This window comes from Podarcis erhardii, assembly GCF_964252035.2.
Source record: "Podarcis erhardii genome assembly, chromosome: 3".
In the NCBI taxonomy this organism is placed as follows: Eukaryota; Metazoa; Chordata; class Lepidosauria; order Squamata; family Lacertidae; genus Podarcis; species Podarcis erhardii.
In genome coordinates, this window is record NC_138507.1 from 112059952 (window position 1) to 112077378 (window position 17427).

At 41.0% G+C, this 17427-nt stretch overlaps 1 protein-coding gene across 2 annotated transcripts in view; it reads right to left on the minus strand.

Annotated features, from left to right (window-relative positions):
- The window catches only part of PSME4 (proteasome activator subunit 4), an 81289-nt gene that overhangs the window by 50715 nt on the left and 13147 nt on the right, over window positions 1–17427 (minus strand). For both annotated transcript variants that reach the window (XM_081854450.1, XM_081854451.1), the window contains 7 exons: window positions 13634–13678; window positions 11919–12068; window positions 8167–8230; window positions 6697–6771; window positions 5634–5756; window positions 2886–2978; window positions 1901–2166 (listed from right to left, as the gene is read on the minus strand). In XM_081854450.1, coding sequence (XP_081710576.1) covers window positions 1901–2166; window positions 2886–2978; window positions 5634–5756; window positions 6697–6771; window positions 8167–8230; window positions 11919–12068; window positions 13634–13678 — 816 coding nt within the window. The remainder of the gene's footprint in view (window positions 1–1900; window positions 2167–2885; window positions 2979–5633; window positions 5757–6696; window positions 6772–8166; window positions 8231–11918; window positions 12069–13633; window positions 13679–17427) is intronic.

The window sequence follows — 17427 nt, forward strand, 5'->3', positions numbered from 1 at the left end:
ACCGCTCCGGCAGGAAGGTAAACAGTGTTTCCGTGCGCTGCTCTAGTTGGCCAGAAGCGGCTTAGTCATGCTGGCCACATGACCTGGAAGCTGTTCGCTGGCTTACTCGGCCAATAATGCAAGATGAGCGCCGCAACCCCAGAGTTGGCTACAACTGGACCTAATGGTCAGGGGTCCTTTACGTTTACCTTTAGTGATATAGGGAGCTACCTTATACAGTCCGCTGGGTCCATCTAGCTATGTATGAACTATAATAACTGCCATTAGCTCTCCAGAGTTTCAGAAAGGGGGCATTCCCAGCCCTACCTGGAGATGATGACGATCAAGGCTAGGACCTTCCAAATTCAAAGGAGTTTCTCTACCAATGCACTATGGCCCTCAACTACACCTGAACTAAATATATGGCCCATATGCAGAATGTGCAAAATAAGTTCTCAACCAGGCAGCTTTGTATGTTAGAACCAAGGGTCATTCAATAAAGCTGGAAGGTGGGAGGACTGTTACAGACAAAACGGAAATAGCTTCTCCACAAAGCACAACTTTAGAGACAACTTTAAAGATGATTAGATCAGCTCATGAAGGACAAGGCTATCATCAGCTACTAGCCATGATGACTTTACAGTGGTACCTTGGGTTAAGAACTTAATTCGTTCTGGAGGTCCGTTCTTAACCTGAAACGGTTCTTAACCTGAGATACCACTTTAGCTAATGGGGCCTCCCACTGCCACCGCTGTGCGATTTCTGTTCTCATCCTGAAGCAAAGTTATTAACTGAGGTACTATTTCTGGGTTAGCGGAGTCTGTAACTTGAAGCGTCTGTAACCCGAGGTACCACTGTATAAGCAAGGGTAGTCAACACAGCACCCGACAGAGACACACACACACTCTGAGAGGACATCCCTGGTGCCCAAAGCATCCCCTCCTCTCACACTGAAAGGGGAGGCTTCAACATTAGCCTTGGAAAAAAAGCATTCTACGGTAGCCAACAGGTATGTGCATGGTGTCCACAACGGCTTGTCCAATTTACAAACATAAACCTGCAAGCCAAGAAGGTTGGTGACCTTTGCTGCGTAAGCTCTCCAGGATCACATGCTGGAGATCAAGAGTAGGAGAGGACTATTGCCCCCCCCATGTCCTGCTGGTGGGCTTCCCAGAGTGATCTGGTTGACCACAGCAGAAAACAGAATGGTGGACAAGGTAGGTCCTTGGTCTCAACCAGTCTAGCTGTATGCACTTGACATCTTAGTGCTCCATGTTGGAAAATAAGGCATTAAATTATTTTCACCTGCAGCAGCTCTAATCAGTTGTATATTTTTATAACAAACAAACAAAAAATCCGTCCAGTAGCGCCTTAGAGACCAACTAAGTTTGTTATTGGTATGAGCTTTCGTGTGCATGCCAATAACAAACTTAGTTGGTCTCTAAGGCGCTACATGAAGGATTTTTTTTATTTTGTTTCGACTACAGCAGACCAACACGGCTACCTACCTGTATATTTTTATAGTTTGTCTATATGAAATACAGACACTGAATTTCAAACAAACCCTGTGTGGGCTATGTAAAATAACATTAAATATCAGCAAAATGACGTTGCATTGAGCTTCTTCCTACTCGGGACCACATGAAAAAACCTACGACGGGAAATATTGTTCAAATTTGCAGCCAATCCTCTGTTTTGTGGCAATTATATGCTGCCACATTTGAATGGCAGTATTATAAATTTTAAAAATAAATCCATAAAACGGAAGAGAGGCAAGAGGAACACATCATGAATCTGAACAGACGTCCAATGTTCCCTTGCCAAATTTGAGTTTTTCAGCTGCAGAAAGGATGCAACACTTTTCTTGGCCATCTAAAACATAGACGCTAAACCACTTTTTCCAAGTCCTAATTGGACTCACTTTTCAAGTACTGGTGGGATTACCAACTCAGGGCGCATCAGTGCGAGATTCTGCAGAGCTTGGGCTGCTTCTAGGCTTCCAGTTTTGCTGAACATTGCTAAAAGAACAGGCTGAATAATACATTCTACAAAGTCTGTTATATCCTGGTCGGTGAGTTTATGGCTGTCAGGCACAGGAGTAAGCCAAGTCGTCTTCTTGTAACGCTCACGATGCAATCTTCTGACAACGCTACTGGGTAGCCGCTGAAGCAGCTTCATTAGCTTGTTCTACCACCATACAGAAAAGACAAGAGAATCAATTTCAGTGACATAGCAGTAAGAAGAGCTACAAAAGCTATTTTGCCCTCTCTACACTTAAGTGCATTAACAGTCAGTCAATTTCTGGGCAATTTGTCAAGCTGCCTAATTTATCCCATTCCCTTAAAATATATATCCACGGCCAGGTGACTAAGAGCCTATTTAGACATTCAATTTATTTTCCATGCAATATGGCCAGATTATCCTTGAGACACAATTGAGTGGAGGGTGTAACTTGTAGCCAAGCTGGCCAAATACAGCCAGAGCTACTTGGAAACAATGTATGTTAATAAAGTGGTTAAAAGTTTTCTATTTATGGGCGTTAACAAACGACCACACCTTTCATTTTCCACCAAGATGGTGGTGTTCAACTAAGTTTTATTCACATCAGAACCACTGCAATTAAGGAACGCAACTCAGTCATGTTCATTAATTTGAATGGGTCTTCTCTAAATAAATCCTAGTTGAATCCCACCCAGTATTTTCAACGTCTGAATCAATCTAAAAACAGGTTTGGACAAAACTTGTGTGCAGCTATACTAGTACAATTAAATAAGATGGCCTAGTCAGAATACAATGTATCAGTAGCTGAAGAAAATGAAGAGAACTAAGATTCCACTCCAAGACAAACACTGAAGTGCTTGATGTCAAGATTAGAAATATATATATATACACACATAAATCCTTACCAACCAGCGGCCGTTATTTGAGGGATGGTAAAAAGATGCAATGCTTTTGAATAACCCAGACAAGTGCTTCTGTACAAGCTTGCTTGGTCCACCCTATCCAGAAACAAAGATAAACCAAGTTATTTGATACAACTTCAAAGAACACGAACAGGGCCAAAATGCAGTTATAAACCACTCAATTTTAATGGGCCCCAAGATAAAGGATTAATAAAGGGTTAGAGTCGCATCATGTTCTTTTCAGTAGCAGAGAACATACTGAGGTGGAAAGCCAAACCCAGCACAAAATATTTTTATGGAAGTGCTTACCCAAACTTGCAGTATGTATAATGTTTGACAATCACGTGTAGGGGGAACCAACCTTCTCAGTTATCTAAACTGTGCCCTCAAAAGGTTTTCAAAATATGAAGTACAGAAGTTCCAACTTCCAAAATGGAAGGCTGGAATTTACAGGTTCCCTGTGGGGCAGCTAGCACCAAAACCCACACAAAACAGATGCAATGTACTGTATGTAGTTTTCCTGTTAATTCACCCCCTAAAAGCAAGTATCTGACCTATCTGTCCAGTACTAGTTAAAACCAATTCAAAAACATCCTCATACTAGTTTATAATTCAGAGGATCTGAAGGAGAAATTTCCTTTTTCTTGTTTGAATCAGAAAACTTCATTTTGATCTGACTCCATTTTGTATCACACTGGTGTATGAACTCTTAACTAACCCTTCCTAGTAGGGGGAAAAATGTTCTTTGGTAGGAACGATGAGAAACCGGTGTCCTGGTACATTGACAGAATGTATCATTAATCTCTGAAGACAATAACCATAGCAACAACTGAAGGAATGCTAGGAGACCAGCTAGGTGGAACGATTGCATTTAATCTTGAAGTCAATTGAAGAATGGATATATTAATCAAAACTAAACGAAAGAGGAAGCTAGCAGACAGCCTATCTTCTGCTGTGTATGCGCTGATAACCTCTAGGTTAGATTACTGCAGCACATTATATGTGGGGTTGCCTCTGAAGACAGATCAGAAACTTCAGCTGGTGCAGAATTCAGAAGCCAGCTTGCTCAAGTAACGCCAATCCTGGCAGTTTAAGTATATAACACCAATCCTGGCCCAACGTCACTGACTGCCAATTAGTTTCTGGGTCAATGCAAAGTGCTGGTTCTGACCTATAAAGCCTTAAATGGCTCACCAAAGCAATACTTTAAGGACCACCTCTCCTCATATGAACCAACCCAGACCCTGCAATCATCATCTAAGTCCCTTCTTTGTGTGCTCCCTCCACAAGAGGTCCACAAGGTGGAATGCTCTCCCCAGAGAGGCTCACCTGATGCCTTCATTGGATATCTTTAAGAGCCAGTCAAAAACATTATGCCTCTCCCAGGACTTTGGCTAATTAAACAACTTATGGCCTTTTAAACTCCAGGGGGAGGGATTCATTTTTTTGTTATTATGTTACATATTTTTGGTTTTTTAATATCATAACCTACCCTGTGTTCCTCAGACAAAGGGCAGTATGGAAATTTAATAAATAAAGAATAGGAGAAGTAGTCAAAAGGCAATAATGAAAGACACTGATGAATCACATATAATCACATATTAATATAATGAAAGGTTGAGGAGGCACAGGCAGAGGAGCCATAGATTTCTGATGGGCTTAGGTTTCATGAAGTGGGTTGTAACTGCTATAGAATGTTTTGTTGCAACCGTATGACTGACTAACAGTAGCACAGAAGTGTATAAAATTACATCACGTTGCAGTCTTCCTGTAATTTTTGCGTGTGCTTGTAGCAATAAAAGCCTGGTTTTTACTTCAAACCTGTGTCTGTTTGGCATTCCATTGGGGACCCCCGTCAAACAGACCCCTAGGAATCTCTCTGTCAGATCAGCTGTGAGAGCACTGCTTTTTAAACAAGCAAGCATACAGAGAGCAAAGGATATGCTCTCATAATCTACAACGGAGATCTGTGGAGGCTCCCTGATACTTCGCCAACATCAGATTAAGCAGTTTTATCTGACCCCAGCAGCCCTGCCAAACTGATTATAAACCAGTATGTGATTAAGAGGTTTGCTGATAGTTTCACTCATAAAGGAAAAGGTTGTTTTCAGGAGTGAGATAAATCCCACGTGTCTCTTGGGGCTTTTTTGTGAGGTCCTGGGCAAACCAGAGGACATGATGGCTCCTGGGATGCTTCCGGCTATGTGGTCATGGCTTAATTACTGAGTATGATCACCTACGACAGGATTGATTTGTGTAGTAAGAGCCCAGGACAGAATGCTCTCCCCTAAGAAGCTAGCCACACCAGCTCTTGGTTATAAAGCACAACTTTATTTATTCCCAAGCTTGTGGGCCAGCCAAAATATTTATCATAATAAACATGCTTAAATGCCAGTGTTTGGCTAACTGGGGAGAGGGAGGAAAGGTGTAAAGAACATTGCCGATCAGAAGGTCGGCGGTTCGAATCCTCGCGACGGGGTGAGCTCACGTTGCTCAGTCCCAGCTCCTGCCAACCTAGCAGTTCAAAAGCACGTCAAAGTGCAAGTAGATAAATAGGTACCGCTCCGGCGGAAAGGTAAACGGTGTTTCCGTGTGCTGCTCTGCTTCGCCAGAAGCGGCTTATTCATGCTAGCCACATGACCCGGAAGCTGTACGCCGGCTCCCTCGGCCAATAAAGCGAGATGAGCGCCGCAACCCCAGAGTCAGCCACGACTGGACCTAAAAGTCAGGGGTCCCTTTACCTTTACCTACCATCATGGCTGTAATCCACATGACTGCATGCCCAATGTCATAGGCATTTGTTAGGAATCGTGGAACTAACACTTGGTTGCTTCCCACTGGAAGATTCAAACTTCGCAGTATTCTGGTAAATATCTGTAGAAAAAGTAATCCCACAATCAAATAACTGAAATGCATTATGAACGGTGTTTGGTATTTCTTACAGAGTGTAAGAAAAGTGGCACAGCACTAGCACAGTGCTTTCAGAATGGATCCTGGAAACATTCAGGTAAGGAAGTGTCTGCAACTTCATTTCAACAGAACAATCTATTGCCCACCTGAGCCATCTTGAAATCTCCCTCAATTAATGTACCATTTGCTACTGCACAGAAAGTCCACATCTCTACAAACTGGTTTGGAATTTCTCACTGCTGCATCCCTTGCTAGCATCCGCAAAGCATCTGCTTATGAGTTGCTGAAAAAAATTAAGTCCCGCCGTGCCTCCAGAAATTATCATTGCAAGTCAGTCAACTAAAGCTATGCAAAAGCCCACTTTCTCAGCAGTGGCCACTAAATCGCATGCTTAAGCTTCCTACATTACTGTGCACCCTGAGAGAGGCTTGGTAGTAAGCTAATATGTTCCAGAAGAGTTTTAAAACTATGGAACAATTGTTATGATTAAGTAAGGCTTAAAAGGCCTCAAGGCCTTTTTACAGAAGCAATTTAGGACGAGCTATAAGGATGAGAGATGGTAATTAAAAATTATAATTAGGGAGTCACAAATACTTGCAGCTGGCAGGGAAACAAAGCATATATCAGCCTTCTCCAACCTAGTGCCCTCTAGACGTTTAGGGATACAAATCCCATCAGGAGAGGACTATAGCTCTTATGTCCTGCTTATGAGTTTCCAGGGGCACCTAGCTGGCCACTGCAGCAAATAAGATGGTGCACTATATGGGCCTTTGGCCTGATCCAGCCCTGCTCTTCTTACCTACATAGGCAGAGGTTGTCAGTAAAGTTAAACTATACTAAGCAAGCGAACAATTCTCATGTTATCCTTGTTTTAATATTATTCCTTCTATATATTAGATATTACCTTTGGAATATAGGGATCCCAGTCAATGTAGCCTATGTTATCAGTGGCCAAGCGTGCAAAAAGGTTGACTAGGTGCTGGAAAGAAAGAAACCACAGATAACTTTTTGAGTACAAGCTTTGTTCCTGCTTCTTCCCTTAACTGAACAGAGGTCATACAAGAGAACTTCAGTACATAAAAAATGGGATTAATGGCACATGGCCAAAAGTTTCAACCAACCAAATTGCAAGGATACTTGATCAAAAGATAATTTCAACTTTAGCCCAGGGGGTGGAGTGTCAAACACTCTTAGCCCACACTCCCTCCCCCTCGTCCTCTATGGTAAAAGAGGAGAAATTTAGGAGATTCCCTTTCTAGTTTTAGTTATATGCAGCTTGCAACATTCTCACTTTTGACTTTCAGGTCTCTCGAATGGACAGTCATTTTAATAAGTGTTTACACTGTTGTACATTGTCCTGGCACTTTCCGAGTGTGTGGTACATAAATACTTTTGTAAATGCTAAATTATAAAATGTAATCTGGGAGCAGAATTATGGTTAATATTAACTAGGATTAATTTCAACAAGCCAACTTTAGGAACCATGGTTTGTAATTTCCTTGTTTGAAACTAATCATAGCTAGCAGCAAACTCTCCCAAACTCCTCCTTCTGGCCATATGGGAGGAAGAGGTGTGCATACCAAAGACCTGTTGCTGCTTGTGCATGTAATACTAAACCACAGCTTAATGCTGGGGTCAGCAACCTTTTTCAGCTGTGGGCCAGTCCACCGTCCCTCAAACCATGTGGTGGGCGGGACTATATTTTGGAGAGAAAAAATGAACAAATTCCTATGCCCCACAAATAACCCAGAGATGTATTTTAAATAAAAGGACACATTCTACTTATGTAAAAACATGCTGATTCCCGGACCGTCTGAGGGCCGGATTGAGAAGGTGATTCAGCCGCATCCGGCCCATGGGCCTTAGGTTGCCTACCCCTGGCTTAATGTGATGTTCACATGCAGCCTATGTCTGCCCCAGGCTTGAAAGCTAACACAATGCTGATGTGAGAAATACAAAATTCAAGGGCCTGATGTCATGCTTTACAAAACTCTGACTAAATACAGTTCAATAATATTTATGGCAAACAAAAATAGAGCCCTTTGCCAGAGCCATATGATTTCTCTGCAAATTAAAAAATCGTAGTAAACTGGTGTGATTTGAAAGAATTAGAAAGTACACCCATTTCAATGGCCTAGATTTTGACTTTCAGCTTGGAAAAACATCACAAAAAGGTTACAAAATGAAAATTTCGCAAGTAACAATGTAAACAGGAAGAAGAACCCAACCAACGATGGGCTTCTTTATTCAACTACTGGGTACATACGAATCCTAAATAATCACAGCCCACCCTAGAACTAATATTCCTGGTCCAATTGCAACACTTTGGTGACAGGGGGGAGTGGGGGAAAGAAGCCAAAGCAGGAATACTTACTCCTTCCCACTGTGGAAGATTCTGAACTGAAACCCACAGGCCTAGAAACTCATCAAACCAGAGCCTGCAAGACAATGAAATCAGGCAATCAAATTTGTTGCTACGCCAAATTCATCATTCCCATTCTTAATAATAAACACTGCTCCCACCCTAGTCAAAACAAAACAAATTCCTTCCAGTAGCACCTTAAAGACCAACTAAGTCAGTTCTTGGTATGAGCTTTCGTGTGCATGCACACTTCTTCAGATTGCTCCCACCCTAATCATAGTAACAATTAATGCTCGGTATTCAAAATATGAAGTGCTATATAAATATTAAATGGCACACATAATTATCTCAGAAATCATTACACCATCCAATAATGTCAGTCATTATTAGTTATAGTGCAGATGGTAGATTGTTAAGAGCAGCTTGCTTAAGGCCAGTCAGAAAGCATATGGATGATGAAGAAGAAATTAAAATGGGTGTTTCTGACCCTGATTGAAAGTTTCAGGCACTTTTCCTAGTTTCATACAGAATGTCATCAAAATATGTCCTGCGGAAAATGCCTTTTTTTTAATCAGTGGCCTCCAACACCCAATACTGCTTTATCCCTTGGCACTGTTGTCCCCCTTCCCACTCAAATCATTTCTAAACCCACAGTTGGCTAATTGAAATTTGATTGTTTTATGGCTGCTCCAGACTCCCATCGCTATATTAGACACTGGCACATGCCTATGAAGGAGTATTTGCCACTACTGGTCACAGAGCGTTTGAAGCAACGGCAAGGTGACGCTTGGAGAATCCATTGTGAGGTCCAATCACTCAACAATCAATCACATCTGAAGGAGGAAACTCAAACGTCAACACACCTTCAAGCTATGCGGCAAGGCTACCAGGAGAAAACATGATAGGAGAAAGCTGGTATTCAGAGACTCAGGAAAGGGAATGACTTTTTTTCATACTAACCATAAAGAGGTCATTTTATGCTCTATTTTATAGAGATGGTGACATGCCTAAAGCAACTCAAAGCTCATAAACAAGCAAACATAAATCTATAGCGCATACTGAACTTGTCAACTGACTGGCTTGCAAAATAGCCACTGTCTGGTCACCCATGACAAGTAAGAACTGCTTTCTGGTCATCAGATGGGGAAATGTTACAACAGTTAGGGTGTTTTGTTTTGGGTTGGGTTTTTTAGGTTACAAGTGGCGTATGTATGTATGTATGTCTGTCTGTATGTGTATAAGTGCTACTAACAGTTCTAGATTTGTAAAATTGATTGAGGACTTCAAAGAGAGGTGAGATGCCAGCAGCACAAAATCACTTTTCCATACAATCATTCTTGTACCCAAACCTTAGAACCCTGTGCTTGGAACTAAATCCTGCTGGCTGGAAGGGAGCTTACTTTGAAGGAAGTGCTGTCAACATTAGAAGCTAAAAAGCAACAACGTAAGCTCAGTACAGTGGTGCCTCGCAAGACGAAAATAATCCATTCCGTGATTCTCTTCGTCTAGCGGTTTTTTCGTCTTGCGAAGCAAGCCCATTGACGGCTTAGCGGATTAGCGCTATTAGCGGCTTAGCGGCTTTTAGGGGCTTAGCGGATAAGCGGCTTAGCGCCTTAGAAAAGGAGGGGGGGGAAAAAGTCGGAAAAACTCGCAAGACATTTCGTCTTGCGAAGCAAGCCCATAGGGAAATTCGTTTTGTGAAGCGCCTCCAAAATGGAAAACCCTTTCGTCTAGCGGGTTTTTCGTCTTGCGAGGCGTTCGTCTTGCGGGGCACCACTGTATATGACTTAACAACAAAGCAAAAGCCTCAAAACGCGCAAAGTATGGTAAACAATATGACTGACACACATACTCAGAGATAGTATCAATAAAACAGAGTGAGTCCATATGGAAAAAGGCAGCCTCCTTGAATCTAGGAAGTCCAAATATATATAACGTTTGCTATGATGGGGTGTGCCTTATCAGTGATTGCCACCCATCAGGATGAAAGCAACCACTTATAAAGCTATGCAAGGAACTCAAGGATGGGACACAGTCCAGAGGGGAGGCATTCTGGGGACAGGCACTTTAGTAAGTGTGGCTTAATATGACCTTGAAGTGATAAGCCCAAAGAGAAACAGAACGGAGATATGAAGCCACTTAATGAGAACATTCAAGGACAGCCTGAAACAGCTTGGAGATAAATATGGTGCTGTCTCAACTGATGAGGGCAGAAAATATGAGGAAGCATAGTTTTTGAATGTCTATTACGCTTAGCTGTCCAGTTCACTATCCAACTTTTGACTGTATTCCATAGCCGCATCTATATTAACACATGCCGCTTGATTTCGTTCTCTCCACTCCCTACCATGTGATTTCTAAGAAACAATTTACAAACAGAGATCATTGTTCTTGCAAAGAGGCAAAACCCTTTCTCAGACTCTAAGCAAGATTTCAAACTTATCGCAGACATAGTCTGCTAAGAAATCCACGATGGAATGCTCCCGCCCATCAACTTCGAATTACTCCCCACACATACGTATATGTACAAATATTCCCCCAATCTTTTAACAACAGTTGCTTGATAAAGAAGCTGCAAATTCTGAAAAAGGAGCCAGAATAAAATAGGCTTATGCCAAAGTCTGCAGCTTAGGTACATTGGGAGCAGATCCTGATCACTCAAGAAGCCACGGCTGAGATACAATGAGCTTCTGTAAGTGTGGCCAACTTCTAGGGCATGACTAAGGCAATATTTTTCTCTCCCCCCCCCCCCGAATTGCAAGCCTCAATGTCACATCACAAACTGCTTTTGAAACTCTCCTCATTCAAAACAAGCTTGCATAGTGGCACAGGGATATGCTGGTTGAGAAATGCAAGCCTGAAGCACCTTTGGACGCAACTAGTCATGCAAATATTTGCATCAATGATAGTTCCCTTAAACCTGCTTCATATTTCATTGCTGACAAACTAAAAAAAAGATTCAAAAGAGCCACAATCCATTCAGTAGAAATTTTAACCCTCGGCATCATTATCATAGCACTGAAATGCGCAGGAACTGAAAGCCAAATTGAAACATGCCAAATCTAGTCACACATGTCAATGACCAGAACCTCTTTAATCAAAGGAATGCCAGCTCCAGGATTGTGGGAGTCCATGAACAAAGCAAGGAACAGGTAAGGTAGGCAAACAAGAGTTCTCTCATGCTGCCTCTGACCTTCCTAAGCACATCTTGCAATATGAAAAAAGTAGTGCACTTGGGATAATGGGAATTTTGCCAGTTTTGAGCTACCAGGGAATGCACAGCTTTACCTCCCTTTGGAGACAGGCACTGGAGCCTGAACCGAAAGTCTAGAAATTAAAAGGCTTGGTTTGTTTAAGGCTTAGGGCTCCAATACGATTCTGCACCCAAATCAAGTTATTAGAGTTGGTACATCAGTCAATAAAAAGCAATGGTATCTACAGTATTCTTGCTGTAGAAAGAAGAGAGTCAGGCAATGCTGCTCAATATCAGCAACTCATTTGCTTCCCACTCAAGAAATAGAACTTTAATTGAATATATAGAGAGAGAGATAGCGAGAGAGAGTGTATCAATTGTAAGAGAGTTAATTCTGGAGATCAGCTCTCAGGTAAACTGATTAGATCATTCCTGTTACAAACAGGCATTCAGAGTGTGACTCTACAATGAAGTACACGGTGCAGTTCATTACATATATAATTTATTCAAAAGCCTTCCATGCAATAGATTGTTGGGTGAGAACATCTTGAAGTAACTAAGACCAACTCACCTAAAACCTTTGTGGTGAAGTTCTGGAGGAAGAGTGGTAGGCAGAAACAGTTCAAAGTAAGTGATGGCCTTCTGCATAGTAACATCAAAAGGGCACATTAGCGGCCGCCATTCATCTAGCATCTCGGCTGTTGCATTTTCGGGGAAATACCTAAAGGGAAAGAGGGATGTGATGGGTTGGCTCATATGCACAAGTGGTACTTCAGCAACATATTTAATCAGATGGATAGAATTCACTGACACAAGGTGCAGCAATAGAAGCCACTAGGCTCAGGCGTCTTTTAAAACAGCATTGGAGAGAATGAAGGAAAGGTGATCATGGTAGCTAAACAGGACCTCAGTGTACAGAGGCAATAAGCCCTGAAAACCAGTAACGGAGGGAGGGGGCAAAAGAAGATGGGAATGCCATCACTTGCATGGCCTGACTGTGGCCATCCCTAAGGTATCTGGCTGGCTGCTATTCTAGATGGACCTTTGGCCTGATGCAGAAGGACAAAACAGATGTTCTTATGAGAGCTGGAAGCAGGAGAGAGATGGAGAGCTCATACATTAAAAGAGTGCAGTGATGTACAGCCAGGTCTCCCAAGCAGAGCCCAGAAACCATGCTCCCACCCAACAGCCACACATTTGGCGAAAGCAAAGCTATAACTTTGTTGATAAAATCTGTGGCAGTAAAGATAATCTCACAATAAAGAATAGTTTGTGTCACTTAAATATTTAAGTGTTTAATTAAGTATTAGTTAGGAAGATTAAGTGTTTTTTAATGTACGTAAATTTGCTTTTTCTTCTTTCTTTTTTCTGTATTTTCTTTTCTTTTTTCTTAATTGTTTTTTCTTTAATTTTCTTTTTGTAGTATGAGATTGTAAATTCTTTGTATAAGTGTGTAATTTAAATTAATAAAGATTATTTTTTAAAAAAGAATAGTTGTTGTCATTAACAGTACGCCGGGTTTATACAATGCTGATAACATTCTTTATGCACTAGTTCCCAAACTACAAGAATAGAACAATAGGACTCTCTTTTTTGGAGACCAGTGTTTAGCTTGCCCCAATAGTAAAGATGATAGTGGCCCAAACAAGATCTGAGAGGATATACTGGTAATTCATTTGGAAAGATTTACTTTAAGTATGTCAGCAAAGACCAGTGAATGCATTTCCGTCTATAAAATATGCAAGCATAATAGTATCAAAGAAAAATTAACAGCACATTATATGTGAATGCATCTTGGGGAATGAAAAATATAAGGAACAGCACAGCTACATGAAAGGGTTACAATATGTCAGATTAAGATTAACCTGACCCAACTACTGTACTTTTGTTTATGAATGAGATAGAAGTAGTTCTTAACACAAGGAGTCTTCTAAACAAAAATATGTTCATGTCATAACTGACATATTTATTAACCACAAATAACTATAGTCTCCACTACTGAGTAAGTGGGGGGGGGGTTAAAAATTGCTTACACAATTTAATCTTTCAGGGATGCATGTGTTCTATTTTCCACCAGTAGCTTCATGAATTTAAAAGTGCATTCTGTTGCCCACTGCTGATGGCAAAACCCCATAAACATACAGGACTTCCCCCGCTTCCATAAATGGCTAACGGGAATGCCCCCTTACCCACATGTAGAGCTATCTTGGCATTTAAGGCTTTAAAGAGAAAATATTTCTCTTTAAGAAACACATAATGGCTTTGAAAGCTGTTAAAAGTACTTACGGTCTACAGTTTTTCACAAGGGTTTTCAAAACACTTTCTACAGAGCTAAAAAAAGAAAGAGAGAGAGAGAAAGGTTAGGTAAATTACATGATCCTATTTCAAGTGAAGTATATCAAGACAATTGCCTGATTGGGCAAAGATTACGATGATACTGATGCAATTAGACATCTTCTTGTGTACATGCAGCAGCTAATCTTCCTTTACTCTACAGACCTAATTACAAGGATTAAAGCTGATCTGCCCAATTCCTGACTCTGCTCTTTACTTCTCCTTGAGTATCTGTTGGGACATATAAGAGGAACCACCAATATAACAACTTATTTGATTATGTCATGTTCTGAACTAAGAAACTTTATCGGGTTTTGAAAGAGAGAATGAGAAGTCACGTAATAGTCGATAAGAACTCTGGGATAAAATAAATTGACTAAAATGTATCACGGATTACTAAGGTATATTTCTAAAATGCATCAGCTCAACCTAATACAGAAAATGTGTTTATCTCCTGAATAAGTCATCCCTGGACCCTGATGACAGCTATTTATGGACTGCAAATATCCTCTTTATTGGATACAATGCTTCTCTTAAAGAATAATTAAGTTACTATAAAATAATCTGAATAAGAGCATGCTAGCCCTCGGAGTTAAATCTTTAAACTGAATCAATGCCTCTACCAGACAAAATGAGCCAAGAGAGACATTTCTGTGTAAAGAAGAACCTATTTAATAATACTTTACACTCTACCTACCAAACATGCATTTCATTTTCCCCTGGTGAAAATAACCTGCTCTAGTTGGTTTAGTAATTTGACCCATCAGTCATGAGTATTTCATTTTCATTTTTGCTTTGTTTTGGCAAGAATGGAGCTGGACCAAGGCAGAGTGAAGCAGAAAGAGGCAACGCTAGGGGAGGAAAAAGACAAAATGGTCCAGGTCTCAGATTCATGTATTCCTAAACCTTACAGGTGACTAAGATGGTAAGAGCTTGTGGATGGGGTAAGCACTCCTGCTTAAGAAGCAGGGTCATAGTATGGCAGATCCTTTTCAGTCCACCTTCGTCTAGTGCCTTTTCTCATCTATGGTTGGTGTGGCAGCTACGCCCTTTCTTGGGTAAAGATGACCTTGCCACAGTGATTCATGCTCTTGAAATGTCAAGGTTAGATTGTTGTAACATGTTAAGCAAAGGTCTAACATTGAAGAGTGTTTGGTAAATTTTAACAATACTGTACATTGACAATGTGATTGACAGGATATACTGCACTGAGCACATTACATGAATATTGAGAATATATATATATATATATATATTAGTTATCCACGTTTGTGTCCAATTTTAAATGTTGTTTTTGATCTTTATAGTCCCAAGTTGTTCCAAGACAGGAGCATTTTAAAGGCTGTATTTCCCAGTATGAGCCTGCCCATCCAGTAAGACTCCTGATAGCTGCTGTCTATTAGTTGCTGCTGCTCGTCTGTTAAGCATTTATTTTGGGTTTTTAGTTTGTTTTAGGTTTATGTACAAATATACAAAAACTGAACTGATGCTGTTAAACTGAACTGTGGCAAAGCTGGGTAGAGATGCTTAAAAACAATTCTACCTGCCAAAGTTTCTCACTTTTAATTAACTCATTTTTCTACGCTTTGTAACCAGAAGACATGCACACATATTCTATGACATTGGCTGTTTCTGTCCAATAATTATAAACACAGAAAGTTTAAGAAGTGCAGAGTGTTAGCCCTCAATGTCATCTATGAACTACTAAAGTTACATAAAAAGTAGAGTGAAAATAAGCAGTAATGTGATTATCATTGCTATTCAGAGCTACACTCTAGTGCATTTGTGAAGGTGAAACCTCTGACAGTGGTTGACTCAGATTATTCAAGCTGCTAAGCACACAAAGCAATTTTTAATTCAGCTTCTCTGAGGAAACGGAAAGCTGCCACTTCGGGCGAAATTAAAACTTCGCAGAAGTGATAGGCAGAGACTAGAAATTTTGGGAGTTAAGGAAGCTAAGCAATAAAGAGCCTGGTGGCAAGAAGGCTGAAAGAAGGGCCCAAATGCAGAACCATTTGAGTCAATAAATATTGGCTGATCATGCTAGTCAACATCTTGTTTGGCAGACCCTGACTCCCCTCTTGCCATAGTAAGAGGGGTGAGCAAGATCAAACCCTGAGAATGAACAAAGGATTGAGAAAGAAGGAAGGGCAGGTGGAGGCTAAGGCTTGTCCCCTCCTTTTTTCCTGCTAGTGGATCTTCCCCACGTTTGTGTCCCAAGTTCTGATCTTGCTTTAGAATGAAAGGAGGGACATAACAGATGCAGCAACATCCATTATGCGACCAGTAAAGTGTTTGAAACAAGGTATGCTTTCAAACAGGGCAAAGTAAGATAAAACAGCATGGCCATATCAAGATGTACTTTTCTTCTTTGCTCTGAAAGTCATGGTGGATTTCTAGCAAAGCCTCAAGAATGTGGAAGAGCTAGCAGCATTTTAAACAACTAGTTGGTGCAATAGAAGATCTCACATCACCTACTCATCTGTGTCTCATTTCATGGTATCCATATGGTTATAAACACTGGGCTCTATGAAGAACAGGAAGAGCTTAGACCTCTCTCAACAGCTGCTCATGCTAGTCTATCACCATGGAATTGAAGAATAGGAATCCTGCCTCCTCTCACCTTTCCATAATTAAACATACTAGTGGAGATGTCTCAGAGCTTATGAACACCAGATTCTACTTACAAGTGCTGTCATAATAGTCTGCTGAAGCACAGCCAACAAAGACTTTTGGAGCATCTTAAAGATGAACTAATTTATTATGGTGTACAGTGGAGTCACAACATGCCATGAGACAGATAGGCTGAAGCACACCAGATTGTTAACCAAGAAAATTCTAGAGAATTATAGGTCGGGATAATCCTTCAGGAATACTGGAGCAATCCAATAAACATTATATAACTAGACTTCTGAAAAAATATTTAATAAAGACTCCCACGCAAACTTAATCATCATAAGATAGGAGGACAGGTCAGAACTATAACTGGTTGATGAACAGGAAGCAGAGGGAGAGAGTAAATCGACAGATCTCACAAGAGAGGTAAACAAGCATTGGTGGTCTGTACTGAGTCATACACCATTTGACACTGATAAGTGATTTGGAGTCAGAGGTGAGCAGTGACATAAGCAACTTTATAGACGAAGCCAACTTATTCGTGACAGTGAAAATGCAGGTACTCTACAAATAGCACCAAGGATCTTTCCAAACTGGGAGAAAGGGGGAAGAAAACTGCAAACGAGGTTCAATATAAATAAGCAAAAATCCTAGACTAAAGCATTCTGAGGACATGGAAATGTTTTCAAAATATGCATAGTCGGGGGGGGGGTGGAGATTCTTCCAGGTGGCTCAACTAGGACCAGAGATAACCAGGTCCAAATCCACACTTGGCAATGAAGTTTTGGGTGACCTCAGGCCAGTACCTACCACACAGGGTTGATACAATGATAAAATGGAGGAGAACACGTATTCTGCCCTAAGCTCCCAGGGAAAAGCTGGAGTCACTCAGCGAAATGGAATGTCCAAAGATTTCAAAAGTCTTTTGATTGTTTTTTATATACCTTATTACTGCCAAAGGATGTGATGATAGCCAACTGGCTATTACATGGGGCAAATTCATGGAGGAAATGGAACCTCCATGTTCAGAGGCAGTTGGTGGTGGGACAAAAACTGTGGGAGGGCTCCTGCCATTATGACTTGCCCTGTTTGTGGGCTTCCTCGAAGCACCTGCCTGAACACTGTGAGAA